General features: G+C 52.9%; 8 protein-coding genes across 8 annotated transcripts; 4 read left to right on the forward strand and 4 right to left on the reverse strand.

Moving 5' to 3' along the window:
* Positions 1 to 671: 671 nt before the first annotated feature.
* Positions 672 to 3,106, reverse strand: BBA_05200 (PX domain-containing protein; the record flags this gene model as incomplete). Its single annotated transcript, XM_008600297.1, has 4 exons — positions 672 to 1,534; positions 1,587 to 2,040; positions 2,090 to 2,951; positions 3,099 to 3,106. 4 exons carry the CDS (start codon positions 3,104 to 3,106, stop codon positions 672 to 674), a joined length of 2,187 nt encoding a protein of 728 aa, XP_008598519.1.
* Positions 3,107 to 3,324: 218 nt separating this feature from the next.
* Positions 3,325 to 4,251, forward strand: BBA_05201 (BCP1-like protein; the record flags this gene model as incomplete). The annotated part of the gene is made up of 2 exons (XM_008600298.1): positions 3,325 to 3,420; positions 3,481 to 4,251. The coding sequence occupies 2 exons, from the start codon at positions 3,325 to 3,327 to the stop codon at positions 4,249 to 4,251; spliced, it is 867 nt and encodes a 288-aa protein (XP_008598520.1).
* Positions 4,252 to 4,332: 81 nt separating this feature from the next.
* On the reverse strand, positions 4,333 to 5,264 carry BBA_05202 (chorismate mutase; the record flags this gene model as incomplete). The annotated part of the gene is made up of 3 exons (XM_008600299.1): positions 4,333 to 5,001; positions 5,073 to 5,133; positions 5,194 to 5,264. 3 exons carry the CDS (start codon positions 5,262 to 5,264, stop codon positions 4,333 to 4,335), a joined length of 801 nt encoding a protein of 266 aa, XP_008598521.1.
* A 724-nt stretch (positions 5,265 to 5,988) lies between these two features.
* Positions 5,989 to 6,408, forward strand: BBA_05203 (uncharacterized protein; the record flags this gene model as incomplete). The annotated part of the gene is made up of 1 exon (XM_008600300.1): positions 5,989 to 6,408. The coding sequence occupies one exon, from the start codon at positions 5,989 to 5,991 to the stop codon at positions 6,406 to 6,408; it is 420 nt and encodes a 139-aa protein (XP_008598522.1).
* Positions 6,409 to 6,837: 429 nt separating this feature from the next.
* Positions 6,838 to 8,772, forward strand: BBA_05204 (RING finger protein (Zin), putative; the record flags this gene model as incomplete). Its single annotated transcript, XM_008600301.1, has 1 exon — positions 6,838 to 8,772. One exon carries the CDS (start codon positions 6,838 to 6,840, stop codon positions 8,770 to 8,772), a length of 1,935 nt encoding a protein of 644 aa, XP_008598523.1.
* A 165-nt stretch (positions 8,773 to 8,937) lies between these two features.
* BBA_05205 (transporter-like protein) lies at positions 8,938 to 10,009 on the reverse strand (the record flags this gene model as incomplete). The annotated part of the gene is made up of 2 exons (XM_008600302.1): positions 8,938 to 9,617; positions 9,682 to 10,009. 2 exons carry the CDS (start codon positions 10,007 to 10,009, stop codon positions 8,938 to 8,940), a joined length of 1,008 nt encoding a protein of 335 aa, XP_008598524.1.
* Positions 10,010 to 11,793: 1,784 nt separating this feature from the next.
* BBA_05206 (uncharacterized protein) lies at positions 11,794 to 13,089 on the reverse strand (the record flags this gene model as incomplete). Its single annotated transcript, XM_008600303.1, has 1 exon — positions 11,794 to 13,089. The coding sequence occupies one exon, from the start codon at positions 13,087 to 13,089 to the stop codon at positions 11,794 to 11,796; it is 1,296 nt and encodes a 431-aa protein (XP_008598525.1).
* An 8,021-nt stretch (positions 13,090 to 21,110) lies between these two features.
* On the forward strand, positions 21,111 to 22,455 carry BBA_05207 (G-protein alpha subunit; the record flags this gene model as incomplete). Its single annotated transcript, XM_008600304.1, has 6 exons — positions 21,111 to 21,234; positions 21,297 to 21,642; positions 21,706 to 21,834; positions 21,889 to 22,018; positions 22,067 to 22,305; positions 22,356 to 22,455. 6 exons carry the CDS (start codon positions 21,111 to 21,113, stop codon positions 22,453 to 22,455), a joined length of 1,068 nt encoding a protein of 355 aa, XP_008598526.1.
* Between the last annotated feature and the right edge of the window lie 59 nt (positions 22,456 to 22,514).

Consider the following 22,514-nt stretch of genomic DNA (forward strand, 5'->3'; position numbering starts at 1 on the left):
CGCCCCCAGAAATGCTACGAGCTGGGGAGCCCGTCCCGCCAGGAGAGTAAAGAAAAAAAAGTGTCCACTTCCACCCCACTTTAAGGCACCCGGGGACAGCAAAAAAAAGAAACTTGCGGCCAGTGTGACTCGAACACACGACCTTCAGATAGGTATCTAAATCCGTAGGATTGAAGTTGAACTTCAGTCTGACGATCTCCCAGCTAATCTATGGCCGCGAGTTATAGAAATGTCTCAGTTATTTTGCTTTAAGTAGGTGCAACACCACCTCGAGTCCCGCCTTTCCTCAACTTATTACCCTGTAAAGGTTGGCTATAAACGGAAAACAGGCTCGAAAGCGATATTTACGCACCGCTTGGTCGCTGTTCTTCTCTAGTCATGATGTAAGAAGCTGTGGCAGGATGAAGTCTATCGTCCGAAAAATTACGTTGAAGCAGTGTTGTTGCCGGATTCTCGTTACAAAGACTTGTCAACAGACTCAACTGGTCATGGACACTATGCTCACATAAGAATTGGAACGCGGTGCACAAAAAGACACCCATCATTTCTTTTCCACTTGAAACATCATTGGAGTAAATTGAACACTGGATGAGGGGCCTTGTCCCCGACTTGGACCCATCATCCGCAATAATCAAGTAATCAAACTGCATCAGGAAACACCCCGTGTGCTCTTAGAAAGTACTGGTGGCTAAACGACTCGCCGCGTTCCTCGCATCAATGCGGTCATCGTCCTCTTCCTCGACAACACCTACCAAACTTGTTCGCCCCGCCCCGCCCGCATCCTTCTGCGCGTCATCCGCATCGCTGTCCTCGGGCAGCTTGCCCATGAAGCTCGTCGAGGTGCTGCGGTTCGCGGCGTCGGCACGCCGCGGGACGCCACTCCACGCATCACCCTTGGGGCCTTGGCTGGCAGCCAGATTGGTACGACGAATGACAGGATGCGCTTCGCGACCCAGTCGGCTGAGACCACCCGACGAGTCAATGGCACGAATATCCGCGCGCACGCTCTCCAGTACAGACAGCGTGCGTCTCTCGGCCTCAATCTCGCGTAAAACAAACTCCCTAATGCTTGAGCGCAAGTCGGTGGCTGTCCGCGAGAACCACTTGCGGCGCTCCTGGAGCAGGTTCTGCGTTACCCTGTGGGTCTTGTTGTAAAGGTAGTTCTCCGTCTCGCGCGCATCGTCGAGAGCCGAAATGGCTTCGTCAACCTTTTCACGGCGCACGCTGCTGCTGGTCTTGAGGCGATCAGCGGCATTGAGCTTGCTCCTCGTAGCTTCTTGCGCCTGAATGAATTCTCTGGTAAGGATCTGTCGGTTCGTCAGGGTCTCCTTGACAATAAAGGCATCCTGCGAGTGATATTGAAACGGGTCGCCAATTGTGGAGGCCTCGGCAGTGGCCTGCGCGGCATGGTAGTCTCCCACATTCTGGATAACCTTGCCCAGCTTCCTGTAGGCATTCGCCAGACCAGGGTGGGGTTCTTGCACATGCATACCTCCGAGCTTGACTCCAAAATCAGACTCAGCCAGGCCGAGACCTGTGCGAGCATTGTCAGCGTTGTGCATATCTTTCTTTGGAGAGACACATACCTCGTCTCGCTTTGACTAGCTTATCGACTTTGTGTCCTGCATCCATGGTACCGAGATAAAATAGCTTGACGGCAGGACGTGCATCGGCGAGCTCGGGCGTGTCGTCGGGTGGCGGGGCAAACTGCTTGAGAATCTTTCTACGAACGCCTGTGGCGGGCTGTTTCATTTTGACCAATGGGCTGTAGCCGAAATCTGATTCGACGAACAGTATCATCTCATCGTCTCTCATCAATGTCTCATTGCTGCAGACATAGTTGAACCACCTCTGCATCAAAGCCTTGACTCGGGTCTCGTCCTCATCGGTTCCAGCGCCGGCCGAGGTGACGGCCGGGGGGACAGCTGGTACAAAGGCGTCGGGATTGGCGGAGATGAGGTGCTCAGCAAGCTTTACAAATTCAGAGTGCAGGCGGCGAACGTCGCGATATTGGGAGGTGCGGAATCGAGGGAGGTTGGTCTGTGAATCGTTAGAAGGCTGCATGTAGTGTCGATCGCTGAGCACATACGTAGACATCGAATCGAAGCAGCGGGTCTTTCTTGCCGGTGCGCTCCAAGCCAGTGATTTTGGCTTGTAATCTATATTGAGGCTGCACCGGCTTGCTAGTGTGCCCTTCAGTAGGGTGCACGGGACCCTGGATGGCTTCAGCCTCGCGTCCCTGCGGCGCGAAGCCCGTATGCTGCTGCGGCGGCTGGTTGTGGTGGTGCTGAACTGGCGGAGCAGACTGGTCTATCTCTTGGCGGACCTCGGACTCTTCATGCCCTTGGAGAGTTTCGTGATCGGTCTCGCCTTCAGTCTCGGAGGCGGTGGTGGCAGTGCCGGGCCGCTGGAAGCCGTCTGCGCCGAGAGCTGGGCTGCCTAGGCCATTGGAGTCTTGCGACGAGAAGGGAAACGACGACGACGAGGTCTCCTGCGGGAGGCTGGCAAACGGAGGTAGGTTTCTCTTGGGCGAAGACGTGGGAGAGTTGCCCCAGGGCGAAGCTCCCACCGGATCATCGGTCTCGTGAATCGATGCGCTGTAGTCCATGGCGATGACGACAGGTGATGCGGAGTCGTCGACGTCGTCGGCAATGGTCCAGCGCGCGGTGAGCTGGAGAGGAGTGTGCGGTCGCTGTAATACGTATGAGTTGAGCAAGCAGACTTCGCGTGGTAAGAGCAAAGGAAAGGATGCGTGTCGGTGTGTGCAGTTCGGTGATTGACTCCAGTAGTGGTGCTCTGTGACGCAAGCTGAGAGGCTGACAAGCTGACAACTTGGGAAGCTGGTCAGGTTGGCAACGGTTTGGATGGGACGAGCTGCAGGCGGGTCACTCGGCTGAGGTTGCTGGCCCGACCAGGCAGGAACTCCAGGGCAGCCAGGCAGGCCATTGTACCTGTAGTTTCATAGTGCTCCTACTGGCAAGTACTAATTTATTTCTTCACTACTATTTTATGTCGTCTACCGTGCCATTTTCCCAAGACCGGGTAAACCATTCAATTCCCGAGCCCAGCTACTAATGCTAAGGTATATGCCAGCGTACTCACCCATGGCAGCCCGTTCGCTCGTCTACAGTGGGTAGTACAATGGTGGCAGCGCTGTACAGTGGGTGTAATAAACGTTCTGGCGTCCCCGATAAAGGCTAGTGCGGGGCAGCCCATCCGAAAAAATGTAGAGCTTGACTTGACTGGAAACCATTTTTTTCCAAGCCATTGCGCCGGCCTACGCTGCATCTCTTTTCACCCTCATATTACGCGAAACGGTTCACAATGGGAAAGAAGCGCTCCAGGGAACAGGATGGGCTGTCCGGTGGCCTCTCCGACAAGGCTGCGGACAAGATGGACGAGGATGACAGCGACGGAGAGGTAGGCCCCTCAGCGGTCGGTCTACCAGGCTACATACAGTTATTGACTATAATTTTCTAGGACTTTGACATGGTCGACGTCGACTTTGAATGGTTCAATTACGATCCCGAGATTGACTTTCATGGTGTCAAATCGCTCCTGCGCCAACTATTCGATGTCGATGCAAATCTCTTCAACATGTCGACCCTCGCCGACCTCGTCTTGTCGCAACCAACGATAGGCTCAACCGTCAAGATTGATGGCAAAAACACCGATGCCTACGCCATGCTTACTGTCCTCAACACCGCCGTGCACAAGGATGCAGACACCATGAAGGATGTCCTTCAGTACTTGGTCCAAAAAGCTGGGACCAATGCTGCCCTGGCCCCCGTCGCAGAGCTCATCAACGCCAACAAGCACGTTGGCCTCGTATTTTCCGAGCGCTTCATTAACATGCCCTCGGAGATTGCACCGCCTCTGTATTCGATGCTTGTTGACGAGGTCGAGGCCGCCGTCGAGGACAAGGAGCCCTACGAGTTTTCGCACTACCTGATTCTGTCACGCACTTACACCGAGGTTGAGTCGACGCTCGACATTGAGGACAGAAAAAAGAAAAAGGCCAAGGAAGAGTCGTCTACATTTTACTTTCACCCCGAGGACGAAGTGCTGCAAAAGTATGCTACCGCCTTTGGCGGATTCGCCTACACCAAGGAGGGCGATGCTGTCGCTGACAGCAAGCGCGCTTTTCAGGAGATGGGTATCAAGGCCCAAGGACACATGATTCTCATTGAAGCCTCAAAGTTCCAGGCAGCAATCAAAGCAGTCAATGATTATATAAACCCTGGCCAATAGAAGAAAAAAAGTAAAATAAAACTATAAACTTTGTATATATCGCGGCATTTGCTCATATATTTTCTGAAGTTCTGATCATTATCATGGCGCAGAATCTAGACGCTGCATCAAGTATTCTACTTCGACCTCCTTTGTCAATGGGATGACATATTTTTCATACATGGCGGCGACAGCGTCGACATCTATCTTGACGTGCGACTCAGAGCCCTCCTTCAGACCCGGGTCCTTGCCGTAGGTGAGCGCCTTGAGGCGCAAGCGCTCAAAGATTTGCAGCTCAACGGCGCGATTCGTGATGGCGTCGTCGATACCCTTGCGGTCGCCGGCCTTGATGAGGGCGGTAAACTTTTCCGTCTCGGAGCGAAACTTGCTCTCGGCGACAAACTTGCCAAAGTGGATGCGCCGAGACAGCGCCTGCAGGCAGGCAATGTCGCAGGTGGCGGCCGAGCCGTAATTCTCCTGCGTCTCGCCGCGGTCGCCGTGACCAAAGTCGGGGCAGACGGCGGGGAGGAATTTGTCCGTGTAAAAGTCCTTGATCTTGTCATTGACATTGACATTGTTGGCGTGGAGAATCTTGGGATAGTTGAGGGGTTTGAGGATGGGCTTCTGCACAGCCTGCGGAAAGAAGGGGTACTCGTCGGGCGACTCGTAACGACGGATGAGGGACTGCAGCTTCTCCTGCTCGCTTAGGTACCAGTCAAAGAAGCTAAGCTTGCTGTCGGGAATGTCGAGGGCGCCAGGCACGTAGATGGTCTGTACGAGGCTGTGAGTTATGCCAATTCCTCCGGTCACCGCGAAAGTCACAGAGGGCTAGAAAGTCATACCTTGTTGAGGGCAAACTGCACGCGCTCGATGAGGGCAAAAATGATGGTATCCTCCAGACGACTTGCCAGCCAGTCGAGTTAATGCATGCAAGTGTGAGGGGAGGAACTTTAGCGCACATACATGAGCTGGTATCGGATGCGCGACAGGTCCAATGCCTGAGATCCGTCATTCAGGTCAACAAAGGAGTCCATGACGGGCAAATGCTTTGTCTTGCATCAATTGGAAATAAAAGTCTCAGGTTTTTTGGACAGAGTGTGGTCAAGCCAAAACGATACTAGAGGGGCAATTTTCTCCACGCATCGGCTGGAGGGTCACTGTCGACTCACTGAGCTTGCATTTTCCAGACGTCAAGTGGTGGATCGCCCGAGTCAGGCAGGCATGGAGGCCGCTTGACCGCTAGACTCGGGCCGCCATGGCGCTGAGAGGCGCTGTAGCGATGGAGACCATTGGCGGGTTATACAAATATGTCGTCTACATCAAGTTCCTTTTCTGGAATGAATGAACCCGCAACCAGCTTAACATTTACGAATGTAATTCTTGCATTTGATACAGAGCAATTGCGGACAGAAAAAATTATATATTACGAGCCAACCATGCCGCCGGTTGTTTCACACTTGAGGTGCTTACCATTCTGAGAGATTGGGCCCCTTGACCGACTCTCCTCTCAACTTTCCTTCAAGGAATTTGTCCCTCCCAAGGGCATCTATCATGGTTTACCGCGTTGCTCACGGCCGAATGCCGTTCCGCTTTGCATCATGGCGCAAACCCCGCTACGCTACGAATAGCGCACAGGCGACGATCAGTGGCCAACCCATGATCTAACCAACATCGGGGCCGAGCAGCTTGGCGAGGGCACCCAGCACAGACTTGACCCAGACCATATCCTCAAAGGCGACTACTTTTGCACTCTAATAGATGGACCCCCCCCCCAAGAATATTGTCAAGCTCGAAACTGGAACAGGCAGCCAGCCTGCTGGCACCGTACTCGGTGACAGGTCGACAGCCGCTGGACAGAACTCCAGCTGCCGGGTTTTGAATCTGATGTTTCTACCATTATTTAAGCTGGACACACCAAACCTTGAATACCGCGTTGAAGGCCTCGAAGACGACTACCGCCCACACCCGGAGTTTGAATTGAATGCCACGATAACTGTGACAAAAGTCTACTCCGGAGACGAAAATGTCCGCAACGACCACCCTGTCAACCGGATATTTGATCTCGTCGACGGCCCATCCACAGAGGTGTACAAGCTGCACATTGCGCCGAAGCTGCCGGGTTCCTCCGCAAGACTGGCTTTGTCGATGTGTAATCTCGGCGAGATAAGATTTCCATAGACTGCTATCCAAGCGAGAACAGTGCGAGAAATTTGTTTGTTTCCTTCAGTAGGCAGTCACGCTGGATTTTGCCCAAACTGTCTTGGTCAAGCGCGACACTGTTGGATTAGTTAGACCGAGATAAGGCGGCCAAGTTAGGGCGACAAAATCTCGACTGTGCGCATCATGTAAGCATGCACGCCGAAATGAACTGACTGCGCCAATGTGTCAACGCAAAAGCCCGAAATGTTAAAGATGAACGGCTTATAGATGTTGGATTGTGGGCGGGTTGTAATGTTGACTAACATGTTTCATCATATTGTTTGTTGTTGGGAGTTGTAACTGTGTGGGGCGGCTTGTGTGGCTCGACATTTGACGCTGTCCTACTGTTCGGTGATCAACAACATCCAGCTCCATCATCTCTGTCCTCGTCAGCCATGAACACTTAAAATGGTGTCCCTCGGTATCCTTTCGTCTAGCGACAAGGCGTCAGCGAACCGATCCAAGTCTGCCCTCGTCGAGTCCGAGCTGCTGCCAGACTACATCCAAGACGCCGCGCAGCTGCCATGCGTCCCACCCGAGCGGCCTGACCTGCACCAGCTCAACAGTTGCCTCGAGGCGCTGGCCGCCGTCTTTCCCGACATCCAGATCGAGGTCTTTCGTGAGCTCCTGTCCAATTTTGACGGCGAGTCGCGGCTCGCCCTCGTCGCCGACGCGCTACTCAAGAACCGCGTCACATGGGTCAAGGGCCGGTGGCGCGTCCCCGACAAGGATGACCGCCCGAACGGCCGCCCGCTGGTGCCCCGGTCCGACGCCTTTCGAAGCCCCGAGTACAAGCGGGCGGTGCGCACGCTCGCCTGGCAAGAGTTTCGCGGCCTCTCCCGCTCCACGATTGACGGCGTCCTCGCCGAGTCCAACTACTCGTACCTCGATTCCCGTCGCACCCTTGCCACGCTGTCGTCCAAGTCGTGGCGGTTCACGATATCCTCCATCTTTTTCCGAAGAAAGCCGATATCCACTGGGGAGGCCGAACACCACCCGCTCGTCGTGTGGAAATCGAGCGGCCAGGGGTTCATCATACCCGTCATCCGCGCGACCGGCAGCGCCGAGCTCGACAGGGAACTCTACGAAACGCTGGTGGCGCCGTTAAAGAAACGAGACAGGGAGGTCAAGGAGGCTTCCGATCGCCAACTAGCCCAAACACTCAACCAGCAGGAGGCAGAAGAGGCAGGGGCCACGTACGAGTGCGGTTGCTGCTTCACGACGGCCCCGTTTGAAGAAATGACGTCGTGTACAAAATCCGGCCACATGACTTGCTTCGACTGCATACAAAACTCGATAAAGGAGGCACTTTTTGGACAGGGCTGGCAGAGCAGCGTAAACCCCGAGACCGGGACACTCAAGTGCCTTTCTACTGAGGGTGATCGATGTCTTGGGCAGATTCCATACGAACAACTTCAGCAGGCAATGATGCAGCAAAAAGGTGGCGCCGACATGCTCCTGAAACTGGATCGTCGATTGGCAGACCATGGTCTCATTGAATCCAAAGTACCGCTCATTCGCTGCCCTTTTTGCAACTATGCGGAAATCGACGACCTCTATCTGCCGGCCGAGGAAGCCGGACTGCGCATCCGGTTCGACAGTGGCTACCAAATACTATTTCTCGGTGCTACGGCCATTGCACTACTGCTTCTTCTTCCGGTAATTCTTCTCATCACACTGCTGTGTGTCGTCGCAGCAGCGTGCATCCCCTTGGCCCCATTCTTCCAAAGACACTGGGCGCAGGCCGTCGGCCGACACAGCCGCCGACGGCGCGGCCTTAAATTTACCTGCCAGAGCCCCGACTGCAAGCGCATATCATGCCTTTCGTGCCACAAGCCCTGGAAGGACATTCACATCTGCCACGAGTCATCGCTGGTCGCGCTGCGCACGCAGGTTGAGCAGGCCATGAGTATGGCCGTCAAGCGCGTGTGCCCACGGTGCAACACGTCATTCGTCAAGAATTCCGGCTGCAACAAGTTGACCTGTCCCTGCGGCTACAAGATGTGCTACGTCTGCCGCGCCGACCTGGGCGACGAGGGCTACCGCCATTTTTGCGACCACTTCCGCCCCGACGGCGACCCGCGACCCTGCAAAGAATGCGACCGCTGCAATTTGTGGGAGTCGGAGGACACGGACCGCATCCTGCGTGAGGCTCGCGAGGACGCTGAGCGCAGATGGAAGGACATGGAGAAGAGGGAGCTGTCGGGCAGCGAAAAAGCGTTTCTGGCCACTGGCTACATCAACAAAAGCCACGACGTGGGCCTACGCAGGTTGCTGCAGCGCGGTCAGCTTCCCACGCTCGGCGAAGTGTGTGATTTGGTCATTGACACTGTCTTTATGTAGACATGATTTACGAGGCGTTGTTTTGAGATGACGGCATATACATTAGACATATTATAATTATTTTCCCCAGCCATTCAGTGTACATTTATTGTCTATCAGTCTAGTTGTGTGTATATTCTTTTCATAGTGCCGTCCCAGTTCCTACCCGTCACATGTAGCAGTATATTACTCGGCCTTGCCAAACGCCTTGTTCATGGCATTGTGAGCCAGCTCGACACCCAAGAACGTGGCGGCGTTGGCAGGCACGGCACGCGCCAAGGCCGGGCCAAAACCAGGGAAAAAGGCCTTGAAACCACCGCGTCCGTATAGTTCACGAATGACACCACCGAGCGTCACATTGCCTTCTGCAGTCTGCAGGCGCGACTTGACTGTGTCGACGGGGAAGACGGGTATCCACATGGCGATGCCGGCCGCACCGCCGGCGGCGATGATGGCACCGATGCTCAGGTCGCCCGTGGGTCGGCCGGTGACGGGGTCCTTGGGGCTGAGGGAGCGCTTAATGTACTCGTATGCGGCAAAGTAGGCGGCGGAGCCGGGCCCGTCGCGGGCGAGCGTGGCGACGCTGCCGCGGAAGACGCTGCGCACGCCGCCCTCCTTGTACAGCTGGCGCACGACGTCGAGGCCGCCGCTGTACTTGGGCTTCTCCCCCGGCGCGAGCGGCTTCTGGCCCTGGACCTGCAGGATGACCTTGACGCGCTCAAAGGGCGCGGTGATGGCCGTCATGGGAATGGCGGAGAGGAAGCCGGCGGCGGAGATTTGACCGATGGAGAGGCCCTCGGGGCCGACGTTGGAGACGCTGGTGACTATTTGCTTGCCGACGCCGTAGCCCCAGAAAGAAACGGCGACTGGGATTCGTTAGCGGATTGTTAGAAAAGGAGCACAAAAAAAAGGAGAGGCAAAACAGCATACACATGGGTGTGACGCCGACGAGGGGCGCGCTGACGCCGGCGTAGAGGCCGCGGCGCAGGCCGTCGCGGGCGATGCTCTTCTTGACCACGTCCATGGCCGACGAGTAGACGCCGCGTTCGGCCGTCTGCAGGCGGACCTTGACCAGGTCAAAAGGGTGACCGACGACGACGGCGCAGACGCCGCCGACGGCCCCGGCGCCCGTGTCGCGCAGCTGATTGAGCAGGCCCGAGGCCGCCTTGGCCTTGACCTGCTCCGCGTCGGGAAGCTTCTGCTCAATCTGGGCGACGACGGCCTCTGTGGTGGCGGAGGAGGAGCCTGACGTGGGCATCGTGGCGGGATGGGGGGGGGGGAGGTCGAGGTTGTTGTTCGAGAAGGGGGGGAGTAGGAGAGGCAGAAAGAAGAAAAAAGGAGGAGGAAGAAGAATTGGTTCGGGTCGGCGAGCAGGAACCCAATTCTTTCACAAGCTCAGATGGTTTTCGAGTTCCCCAGATTTTCGAGAGGGCTCTTGGTTCTGGAGCTGGAGCCGAGGCTATTTGGAACGTGGGGCGGCTTGCTGGGCGGGCTCGGATACGTCCAAACGCGCAAAAAGGCAGGAAATGGAGACGAGAAGGAAAAAAAGGCTTGACGGATTGACGATATGCAAAAAGAGGGAATTAGAATCAGGAGGAGAGAAATTAATTTGTGGTGGGAGGGTAAGGTAAGATGTGGTTTGCGCGTGCAGCGACAAACGGCGGGAACGGGTATGGTGGTAACTAGGTAGGTCACTAGGTGTTCCAGGGATTTGTGACGTAGCAGCCAGTCAGATGCTGTACTTTTTTGCTGCAACATGACAGACTAAGAATTAGACTAGCCAGCAGCATGATAAATAAAGCCAGGGTCCGTCTTAGTAAAGCCGCAGAATTCAGTGGCTTGCATTGGTCGAAAAAAGCGCCATCTCCCTGATGTCCCGCCCCGGAGTCCCTTAGTGTTCTTCGGCTATGACAACTCTGGGGGGGGGGGGGGGGGGATGAAGTTTACGGCCGAGGGAATTTTGTCGGGCGACGGACAGCCGGAGCTGGCGAGGTGTGATGGAGTAACGTTTACACAGGACACAAAGTGATGTTAGTGGCAGCTCTGTAAGAAGCTATTTTGACTTTTGAGGCTATTGCTATCTCATTCTTATGCTGTTGATTTTACAGAGAGAGAGGCTGCTTTTAATCGGCCTTTCGGGTCCCTGCAAAGCTGGCGTCGTCTTCGCCAATGTCCGGTCGGTGACCGGCGATCGCCCCATGTTATTCGGCAAGCTGACAGAGGAAATAAATCACAGAATTGTGAACAAGAGGAGAAAAAGAAAAGGGAGTAAAAAAGTAAAGTAAAGAGAATAAAAGAACAATTTGAATCAAATCAGGAAAATAGTAAAGAATTTCAAAAGGCAGAAAGCATTCTACCTAATCGCAGAAAGACAGACAACAAGTACAAGTGTAGTATATTCTCACCAGCAGGCAAACAAGTGCTGTGCAACACGGTATGAACGGAAAGCAGTCGGTCATAGACGTGACTGACTTTCGTGACTACACCATGCGCATATACGATGTGCGGATAAAGCACGAAACACTGTTTTTACCAGGTACTGTCCTACATTATTGCATTTTATACAAGAATCAATATTTATCCTCCAGTCCTCGCTTTACAATGCCTCCCACTAACTCGAAAAAGTGTGCAAGCTTTTGTCTAACCACCCTATCGAGGTTTTCGTCGCTACACTGTTGTGCCAAGCGCTTCGTCTCTTCCAGAGCCCTTTGCACTTCTCTGTTCATGTCTCTCAGCGACCCCGTAGTGTTCTTTCTATGAAATGACATTGAACGTCGCAGCTCTTCTGCCAACCTCTCATCCGACTTTCTCATACTAGTTTCAACCATCCGACGAATGCTGACCTTTACCCGATCTAAATCTGCTGGGAGATTTCCGACAGCCATCTGGCAGTCTTCTATACCCGTTCTGCATTTCTCAACAACCTTGTGGCGCTCTTCCATGCCCGCTTGACATTCTTCAACCACTTTGTGGCAATCTTTTACACCCGACCGGCACTGCTCCAAATCCGCCCGATATTCTTCAACAGCCTTGTGGCACTCTTCAACGCCCGCCTGGCACTCTTCCACGCTCCCCCCGGCACTCCTCGACGTCTGTCTGGGTTTTGAGAAGCGCTTCGTCCCTTTTTTGATGATTTCTGGCAAGCTCATCAGTCCTTATGGTATACTCAAGTATCTTTTGATAGATTTTGTCCATAATCGGAGAGTACGACTTGTGCGACTCCTCCAATTTGTGCACTCTTTGAAGCAGTAGACAATTTTGTTCACGCTCACGAGCCAAAGCGTCCTGCAATAAAGCTTCATCGACGTCCTGTGCATTTGTTTTTGCTTCCAATGCGTCTACTTTCTTATGCAGAGCGATGCTGTTTGCTTCTGATGCGTCTACTATCTTACGCAGAGCGATGTTGTCTGCTGTAATAGAGCCTAAGCATTGATGCAGCCGGGTTATTTCTTGCCAAATTAGGGCTGCATCGTCGCTATCCAGCGGCAACTCATAGTTGTTTGGCTTAGGGCTGGCAGTCCGACTAAGTGAACAGACGCTCGCATTGACCCCATGCGAGATGTCGGAGTGGCAGTCTCTCCGTTTTGACGCAGGTTGCGGTAATGTCAGGTCAGTCTCTGTAAGCCTGTGTTTTCGGTGGTATACCCTTCTTTCGAGCTCTCCGTGTGAAGTGTCGCTTGATATCCGGCCGCTTATTCCATCTTCATGATTCTCAACATCCTGCTGCTCGATGTTCAATAAATACCGGGATGGCGGCTGCATTTCCGCGCCATTGGAAACGGAGAGAGCTTCGTCAGTGTCGCTGCCGCTCGCTGCTCTCGGAGGACCAGCAGAAATTCGAACCCTCTTTGTACAAACTGATGCCAGCTCGGCAGCGTTGGGCAGTTCTAACGGCCCCAGATTGTCGTCACCTTTCTCATCATCACCATCGTGATGATCGGCGTATTTCTGCCAGCATGGCTGCCGGTCAATGCCCAATTTCGTGACAACCTTGGCAAGCTCAGCCAGGCTCTCTGCGGAATACAACGTCGCTAGAAGTGCCCACTTTGTAAATGTAACTTTGTCACCCATCCAGCACCTTTTCTTTCTGTGGTACATCCCACTGTATACGTGATGTAGAACAATATCGCTTGGGTCAGGACGCCCATCGCCGCGTTTATACTCTCGCTTTCTGATCATCTGTCGAAAATCTTGCTGCTCTAGACTAGAAAGAGAGAACGCGTAAGTTCTGTAGATCCTCACGAGCCTTCCGACGAGCTCGCTGTCTTTCTCATCAACGAGATAAGTATCGTGGCGGAGGGGTAGAACCGTTTGAAGAGCTGTCGAATTATTCATCATGGTGGAACTAGTCGCTTGGAGAAATGAGACTCTTGATGGGGGGAAGGTCTAGATGGAAGTCTTGAAACTTTGGAAAACGGAATTGCTTTTCGAGGATAAGTATGATATAATAACCTGAGGGAAGCAACGAGGGAGAAGCAATATGGTCAATTGTAGCGAAGGATGACATAAACAAAATTTCGAATTATGAAAACATGAGAGAAGATTAGGAGCTTTTACGAGTAGAAATCATGTGGCGCGACTACTGCCAGCCGGCAAGCTTGGCGTTTGCAGTTGACCCAATGCCCCGTCCGTTGCCATGGGCCGCGACAGATCATTGTCTGGCATTGGTGCAAGTACCAAAGGTTCCAGAATAAGAATTTGTTTGGGCTGACTGCTAGCAATGTCGGGCGACCAGAGCATTACATGTTGAAGCATCCGCATACCATTGATCTCTGGAAATGAGAATGAAGTGTGAAGTCAAAAAGTAAGAGGATAACTAGCAGACCGGATTGCTGTTGGCAAAGACTGACATGGCTCACCACGTCACAGCACAAGGGGGGGTCTGTTGCTTCGTTGAGGACCGTGTGCGGGAGGAGTAGATAGGTAGTCTTGGGGCTCTTCTTGTTGGGTTCTGTCATTCGGGGAGGTCATTCCATGTTTGTTCTTTGAAAGGAACACTAAGTAGGCAATTATCAAATGACAAGAACGGATTCATACTGACACTGTAGTCAATGTGTAGTGTAGATCCTCGACTCGGTCATGAGCCAACGATCTCGGCCTGGGCACCTTATCTGACCACTCGCAGTGTTGGACAAAATCCTTCGAAGGATGTAAACTTGTCCAGCGCATAACGAGGACAATGCACAACTGGGAAACAACTGCGGCAATGAGCATAATCGGGCAAGTTTTCGAAGCGACCTGAGGGCCAGACAATGTCTTGAGTCGTTTACGATGCTGCGAAGTTTCGTGCTCACAGGAACAGGGCTTTGTTATTCAAAGGAACAGCAAAGTGAACGTGCTGGCTAGTAGACACATGATAGGCACATAAGGTACCTCCCATAGACCGTGACAGGTAGGTGACAAACGACACACGACAAACACTCGTCGCCAACTGTCGACTCTCAGGGTTGAGCCATGCTTGACGCCTAGCAGCGACCAAGGCAGCCAAAGTCACCAGGCCCCAGAATAGACTCGAAGAGGATTTCAAGGAGAAAAAAGGAGCTGCTGATATTGAAGTTGACGGAAATAGAAGTGAGGCTGCTGGTGCACCTCGCTAAATTGCGCTCCGCCGTCGATCGACGGACGACCTGCCCTCTGTCATTGACTTTATTGTAGAGCCGCTGGCTGCTGAAGTGCAAGTAGCCGTCCTGCAGTCGTCTAGCCTTGACGCGACAGAATAAGGCAGGCCTGCGAGAAAGTAAATCGTAGATGATGCTCATGCTAAGTTGGACCTTGTGTGTGGTAACTTGGTCGCGGCTTGCTACTTCCAGCAGGCTGCCTGCAGCTTATATACCCTGATAGTGTTCAGATCTGCAGCACATTAGGCGGTCTGGTGGTCTAGTGGTATGATTGTCGCTTCGGGATTCGTTCCCCATTTCGGTGAACCGGATAATGTGACAGGTCCCGGGTTCAATCCCCGGCCAGACCCGTTTTTTTGCATTCCTTTCCACTTGACAGCTACGATGTTTTTCTTTTTGCTGAGCGGTGGTGAGATTGCAAATGTAGCTTGTGTATAAATAAGATGGCGTTTGAAGTCGCTAGTTGGCGACATCAAACGAAAGTAAATGGACCTGCAATTCCTAGCAGACATCGTTGCATTCAGCGTCCCTGACAGCCAGCCTCCGCAGGCATCATCAATTGATTGTCTGGCTCCAATGCAATCAACGTGCTCGCACAAGTTGTTTCTCTATTTACGGATACTGTTGGCTGGCCTCCTCTTCCATCAGTTGCGCTCCATCCACCAATGATGGCCCGACGCGCGATGGTAGGTCACTGCCGGCGGCTCGCCCGAGTCAACACCGATGGATCCTACAAACGGATGCCTTTTCAGTCATCCTCTCGGCATGCCCCTTATCAAAGTTCAGACATCGAAGCCTCCGTCCAATATTGAGCTAGTCGCTCTGGAGCAGAGTGCGCCTAGCTCTGTTTGTTCTCGTGCGCATCACTACTCAGCACAGAACTTGACACGGCTTGTAATAGCACTGTTCCCACCCCAGCTTTCCCGACGCCCAGTATAACGGAAACATTTTCAACATGGTCGCTGCGCCGCCGCCGACATCTTCCATTCTGAGAATCGCCCTCAGGCTCTGCAGGATGCGCTGTTGTACATCCTCGGGCCCGCCTAGATACGCTACGCCGAGCACGGCAAAGATCCAGCTCAGACGGCTCAACTGTACCTTCTTGGCCGTGGGCCACACCATGTCGAGCAGCATGGCACGATAATGCAAGCGAGCTCTCTCGACCGGATCATTCGCGGCATCATCCCAGTATGAACCGGCAAAAGGTCGCGCGAGGTCTGGCGGCAGCGACAGCAAGCCGTAGAGAATGGCAGCCACTTTGAAGATGGCGGCAAGCAAAGACCGAAGCGGATCGTCTGGGAGCGCGTAGGATTCCGTCCAGTCTGTGGTTGGAAAGCGGTGCACACTGTGGGCAATCGTCTCTGCCATGGTCTGGAGCTCGTCTGCGGATTGGCTGCTGGCCACGAGGATTCGAAGGCGGGTAACACGGAAAACGGCAAGGAACAAAATGGATGGCGATGCGAAACAAAAGTAAAAAGTGTGTGTGTAAATGGAGAGTATATCCTCTTCACTCCAGGAGTACAAGCCGTCGATCTGATCATGTACTGGGCTGCAGGCGTTTCCAACGACAGTAAATCTGGAAACAAAACGGGTGAGCACGTATAGCTCAGCTTAGCAAAGAAAGGTCAACGCCACCAAAGGGACTTACACGAGACAATAATTCATGGCCGTATACGTCGGGAGGCTCCCTCTGGTGCAAGGCCGCCTTGCTCGCGAGCTTTGGCAGCTCGCGCGGCTCGTCACGGTCCAGCCGAAGGTCTGGATAGCGACAGGCGCGGCCGCTAGCCAGACACTTGTTGCACACGGGAAGGTGCTCGTCGCACTTGATGCGACGAGATCTGCGCGATATAATGAGCCGGGGGGAGGTTATACAGAGGCTCGGTCAAGTTTTGACATGGGAACGTACCGGCATGTGTAACAGCCTCTGCGGCTCCTCGGCGCCCAGGCCTTTTTCCGCTCCGACTGTACCAAGCTCATGACTGGAAGTGGGCGGTCCAGCTCAATGGATATGTTGCGACAAAATGAGGTTCAACATATGTTGTGTCTGACTTGACGAGTAACAACAGCGCCAATGCAAAGCTGTGGTTGTGGTGGGTCAGGCATGGCGATCACAGACGGACCGCTGCAGGGTGCGCGTGTGAGTTGCAATTCTAGTGCCAAGGTAATAGAAGAGTGAAAGAAGGGAGAGGATACAATTGTAATAGAGTGACTCGAAAGCGGAACGGTCTTTTTCTCTGGGACCAGTGGTCACCGACGACGCTTTAGTCGCTGCTCGTAAAGTTTGGCGCATCAGCCTGTTGCCAGCGTCTCGGAGCTTGTCAACTCCACGTCTGATCTCTTGCGCCGAGACTCGTCCGTTGTCGGGACCGGGCCAATAAGCAACATCAATTACGACGGTAACCATATTTGCACGGTCGGACCGCCCCTCCGGTGACGCGCCGTTACGGATGCGGATGCTATCTCGCGGGGTGGACGGGGACACACGGACGGTGTGGGGGCCGCGGCCGTATGTAAGTGAAGATGTCCGGCGACGAAAAGTAAATATGGGCGAGAGATTTGTTGAACAAAAATGTAAAAATAGGACAGATTTGATTCTGCCTTGACTCATGCCCATCTTTCCAGGTCTCAGAAATAAAGATCCGGTGCATTTCTGGTCAGCCAGGTTCAGTTGCAAGCCGCTCATGATCCACGTCGATATGTGCCCTCCTGATGCCATGATTCATCTTGCACAGGTAGAAGCTCTTCGAGTTCAATAAAACAAGAAACTGATGGTATGCTGATAGGACAATTTTTTACAGATTCAAAAACAGATTATTGGCACAAGTCACGATCAACAATTAAATCGTCAGTGCAGCAAAACTTACTGATACATAATTAGATGCTAGGCAAGTTACATGCCAGCCTTCGGAGCCTCAAAAAGACAGGCAGGGGCGAGATAATGCGTGTACTGGGCGAAAGTCTGTAGAAGAATCCCGTAGACCTCAGCAAGATGCAGAATGTAGTCGTCATTATATCCTGCACACTCACGCAACTCAGCAGCAAGGGCGGCGCTGTCGGGCGGGTAGTAGCAGCGCCGTTAGTTTGCGCGGCAAAGCTCGCAGTGGGTACACTTAGACCTCTGCGAGGTTGTGGCATGCGAGACAACGCCGGCTCGGACCCGACCGCATCAATCGTGGAAATTTCGCTTGAAATTGTTTACTCTTTTGACTTTTTACAGAGAAAGAGAGGAGTGGAAATCGAGGATGGGAATTTGGAGCTCGAAAGTTACGCGGCACGCTCATTCACCAGGGCTCATGTACTGGGTACTTGGACGCAACGCCAGTCTAGCTGGCCTGTGCGCATGAGATCTGGGAGATCATGTCTACAATTCGAGATTTGGAATTACGTTCCAGTTAAATAATGCAAACACGCCTACCAGTGCAAAACACGCCTTAACGTACAATCATTTTGTAACCGTTTGTCATGCAACACAAACTCTCAACAAGTCTCTCATTTCATTCGGTAATGGTGGCATTCTGGGAACCCTGCATGTGAAGTTTGCCTGTGGCTTGCCGAGTGACAGGGGCTGTATCAAGTTGAAGAAGTGACTGGGATGCTTGCTCCTCCGTACACGTGGGCACAAGTCACTGATACCTTGTGCGACACAGTCACCTCGGACGATTCGTCAGAGGTTAATGGGCACTTGAGCACGGGGAAACAGCAGGGTCTTGACTGCGAGCTGCGGCGCGGCGCTGGGGATCGTAAGTCCGTCACAAGCCATGCCGGTCCACCAACCGGGACCAGCCGTGTTATGCCGTCGAGCGTGTCTCATTGCACACGGGGTGCTATTTTCCAGTATGTGGGTTAAGAAGAAACTTGGCAACAAGAAAACGACTGTGTGAGCTGAATGGAGTAAAAAACGACTGCGTGAGCTGAATGAAGTAGCCGGTTAGGCTATGCCAAGACGGCTTCTCGTATGAGTAGATGGTGGGCGATCATGACAATGAACGCCTTGTTTCCGAAACCAATCACGTTGCGGGAGGCGAGGGATGCTTGGCGAGCAGTGGTGAGACGACGTCGTTGTCAACTCGTCCGTCGATCTACAGACTCTTGGGGCCAGGACCGGGTTTGCGGGACTGAGAGCTAGGCATGCCGTGGCGTCGGAGCTGAGAACCATAGAAGGCAACAACATTTTATTAGCGAGCGGCAACTCGGGGCCGTGCTGATCGCCGCTAGTGCACGGAGGCAGGGAAATCGCAGACGAAGATGCAACATGTTTGCTGCTGCCTTGGTGTTTGGAAGGTAAGAGATGCACGGCAAATGGGAGATGAGGCGGGCGAATGCTGATAACTGAGCCTTGGCGCACAGCACAGCCCATCTTGGGTGACAAGGTGAGTGGTGCGACGCACTGGCAAGAGATTGAGACAGGCAACCGGCGGACTGCATAAGGCTGGCGCCGTGGCTGCATATACAGAGTATGCAAGGCGAGGCCAATGCCGTTGACTATTGATGGAAAGTGAAAAGGAGGAGAGACAACGTGTCAATACCGTTGGGCGTGTTGCGGACCAAGTAACTAGAGGCCAGTAGAGGGTGCGGCATGAGGGGTCATGACACTCGATCGTGACGGAAGCTGCAGGCATCGGCAGATTTCAGGGGATGCATCGATGACTTGGAAACGACGGTGGCAAGTTACCAAAGGCGGGAGATGAAATGGAATCATGGTTCGCGAGATGTTGAACTAGTCGATGGTAATAAAAAATGGAAGAAGCTTGACAGAGAGGCTTGGACGTTGCGTGTTGTCAGCTGGCTTGTGCGTGGAACTAGATGGGCGGACAAGGACCAGGGTGGCAGGTACCTGAGCGCCGACAGAAACGGACATTGTCGCAGAGGAACCTTTTCCAAGGCTGGAAAAGTATTTAGCCGTCGGGGGCCATGTTCATTTATTTGTCCATGTCATTTTATTAGTTATTACTTGTACACCTGTTTCGTTCCATTTCTCTGCTCGCAGAGAGACTCGCATCATACCCGGAATTTAGACTTTACATTACACGGGCCCAGAAAAGAAACGTTTGGCGCATTCACTCGTACTATTATCTAGTCGATTAGTTTCCTGCTCGGCGATCCAGCACACTATAGTCCTTATTTCCCATCGAGGCACTTGAGATGGCAAAGGCCGGGCCGAGTATAGTTTCTGCCCGCACGGGCATTGCCTGCTAGAGTGTCTTGGGGAACTGGCCAGGATCTTGTCGTGTCCACATGTGCATGTATTGTCTCAATATCAACTCGAGTCGCTTGTGCCAGACTTGTTGCCTACCAGATATTAGTATGAGGACCGAGGCTGATATTTACTTGGCGCTTTTGCTCTCTGCAGATGCTCTCCACCAGCGCAGTCACGAGCCTAGCCAACTAGCCAAGAAGTGAGGCGGATGTGTTGACAAGGATTTTTCAAGGCTCTTTGGCGCTCACGGAGTAATAGCTGGCTACCAATCGTTATTGAATAAAATACCTGCAGGCGCTCGTGCAGTTCTAGGTGAATCCCTGCGCCAGCTGATTGATGGTGGCAGTGGTGGGCACTTGGCAGGTGGCAGACCACCACGGACTCCTCATTTGTTTATACCAGTAATTTACGGCGTTTATTTATTTATTTATTGTTCCTTTTTTTATCCCCTAATTCAATTTCATTCAAATACGATCAGGCTGTTGATTAAATAGGTAGTTGCGACTAGCCAATCCAACAAGTCATCCAACATGTAAATAACTAGTTAGTAGCAAGCAAAGCAGGATAATTCGTTGCCAATTACCCCGGGGCATCGCTTGGGCTGTGGAACAAGCAGATATGTTAGGTAAATAGGTACTTTCCTCTGGCCTACCAACCCTCTGATGAAAGAGTACCTCTTGCCTGCCTAATTTTCTACCTTTGTCAAGCGTACACAAAACCCACCCACACAGCCGCTCGTGAGCCTCTCCACAGTCCACAGCATAACACCACCGTTCTAGGTAGCTTGCACGCCCCCCATCCCTCCCCTCACAAGCTTCTTGTCAATTTCCAACGTCTCCCATCTCTGCCTCGTCCAGCTGCAATCTTGTCGTCTCTGTCGCTTTCCCTTTCCTCCACGATTCGACTCTATCGTCTCTTTTCCATCAGAAATATCAATGCTCTTCCCCATGGCCGCATATTCTTACCGTGGATAGCTACCGAATCCTCCGCACTATTTGCTGGCACTAAAAAGCTCTCGCTCCGCACCAGCAGCCCAGCGCCCACCGATTCTCCCCCCAATTGGCCCACCTCACACGCACGACGTCTTCATCATTGCCCCGTTCTCTTGTCAAGCTATCGCCATTCATCGCCTCTTTGGCTCTCCATCATTCGCCATCCTCTCTACGCGACCCTGCCGCCCTCGAACAATCCTCTGACATTTGGCTGCTGTGATCCCGTGCTTCCCCAGCTACATCGCCACACATTCCGTTTGCTTCCGTACCCCAGTGCTTTGCCGCGATTCTCGTCCTACCTCAGATTGCCTCCCGTCCCACAACGACCCTTTCCGACCACTGCTCGCGACACCCGCTCGTCCTTCGACCCTCGCGCCGCAGCAGTCTACTCGCTTGCTGCCCACCGCCGCTTCATTCTCCGTCTGCTTGACCATGCGCCGCTTTTGATTCGCCTTGCTCAACGTCGCCCCAACTCCGTATACCGCCTCGCAGTTCAACGGCTTCCTTCCCGCCACATTCGAGGGCACCGCCCGCCCCATCAACTCTCTCATGATGGGCAATTGCCTCAGTTCCACAAGCGAGGAGGCTGAGAAGAAGAAGAAGAGCCAGGCCATTGATCGCATAATCGAGGAGGATTCCAAGAGACTAAAGAAAGAATGCAAGATCTTGCTGCTAGGTACAGAACCTCCATGCCTGCACAAACACGGCCTTGTCACTAACAGCCGATCAATTACTTAGGCTCCGGCGAGAGCGGAAAGTCAACCATTGTCAAGCAAATGAAGATTATTCATCTCAAGGGCTACTCGGACGATGAGCTTTACAATTACAGGCCCACAGTCTTCAAGAACTTGGTCGAATGCGCCAAAGCCATCATTACCGCCATGCAGCAGTTCGGCATTGAGCCCCAAATAGCAGAGAACCGCAAACATATGGCCTTTCTCATGGAATATCAAGCAGAGTCAGGCCCTCAAGCCCAGATTGACCCCCAAGTCGGCACGGCTGTTCAGTCGCTATGGTCAGATCCCGCCAAAGACCGACTAATGGAGCACCAAACCGAATTCTATCTGATGGACTCGGCCGAATAGTGAGCTTCAGATCCAGTCTGAGTAGAAATTGCAGCCAGTGTTGTGCTAACAAATCTCTTCAGCTTTTTTCAGGAAGCGATGCGCATCGTTGCGCCAAACTATCTTCCTAAGGAAATGGACGTTCTGCGTGCTCGTACCAAGACGACTGGCATATACGAGACTCGTTTCCAAATGGGTGCTCTCAGTATTCAGTACGTTGCGTCTTGCCCATGCATCACAAGATGACTTGTCTAACCCTGCCACAGCATGTTCGATGTCGGTGGACAGCGTAGTGAACGAAAGAAATGGATTCATTGTTTCGAGAACGTGACGTCAATTATCTTTTGCGTCGCTCTCTCCGAATATGACCAGGTGCTCTTGGAAGAGAGTAGTCAGGTAAGCGACCTCCTTTGTCAAGTATGGCACAAACGCTGACGGCTGTAGAACCGCATGATGGAGAGTCTCTTGCTCTTCGATTCGGTTGTCAACTCGCGATGGTTCATGCGAACGAGTATTATCCTGTTTCTCAACAAGGTGGACATTTTTAAGCAAAAGCTCACTCGGTCGCCACTGGCCAACTATTTCCCCGATTATTCCGGCGGCAACGACGTCAACAAGGCCGCCAAATACCTACTATGGAGGTTCAATCAGGTCAACCGAGCTCACCTCAATCTTTATCCCCAGTACGTTTCTTGGCCATACCTGCATTTTGCTTTTGCTAACTCATATCTAGCTTGACGCAAGCTACAGATACATCAAACATCAGACTCGTTTTTGCCGCGGTCAAGGAGACCATCTTGAGCAATGCGCTAAAAGATACCGGCATCATCTGAGGAGTCAGATGGCGCTTACATATCCGCTGAGGAGCCAAATGGCGCTTATATATCGCCGT

The sequence above is a fragment of the Beauveria bassiana genome (assembly GCF_000280675.1).
Source record: "Beauveria bassiana ARSEF 2860 unplaced genomic scaffold BBA_S00013, whole genome shotgun sequence".
Classification (NCBI taxonomy): Eukaryota; Fungi; Ascomycota; class Sordariomycetes; order Hypocreales; family Cordycipitaceae; genus Beauveria; species Beauveria bassiana.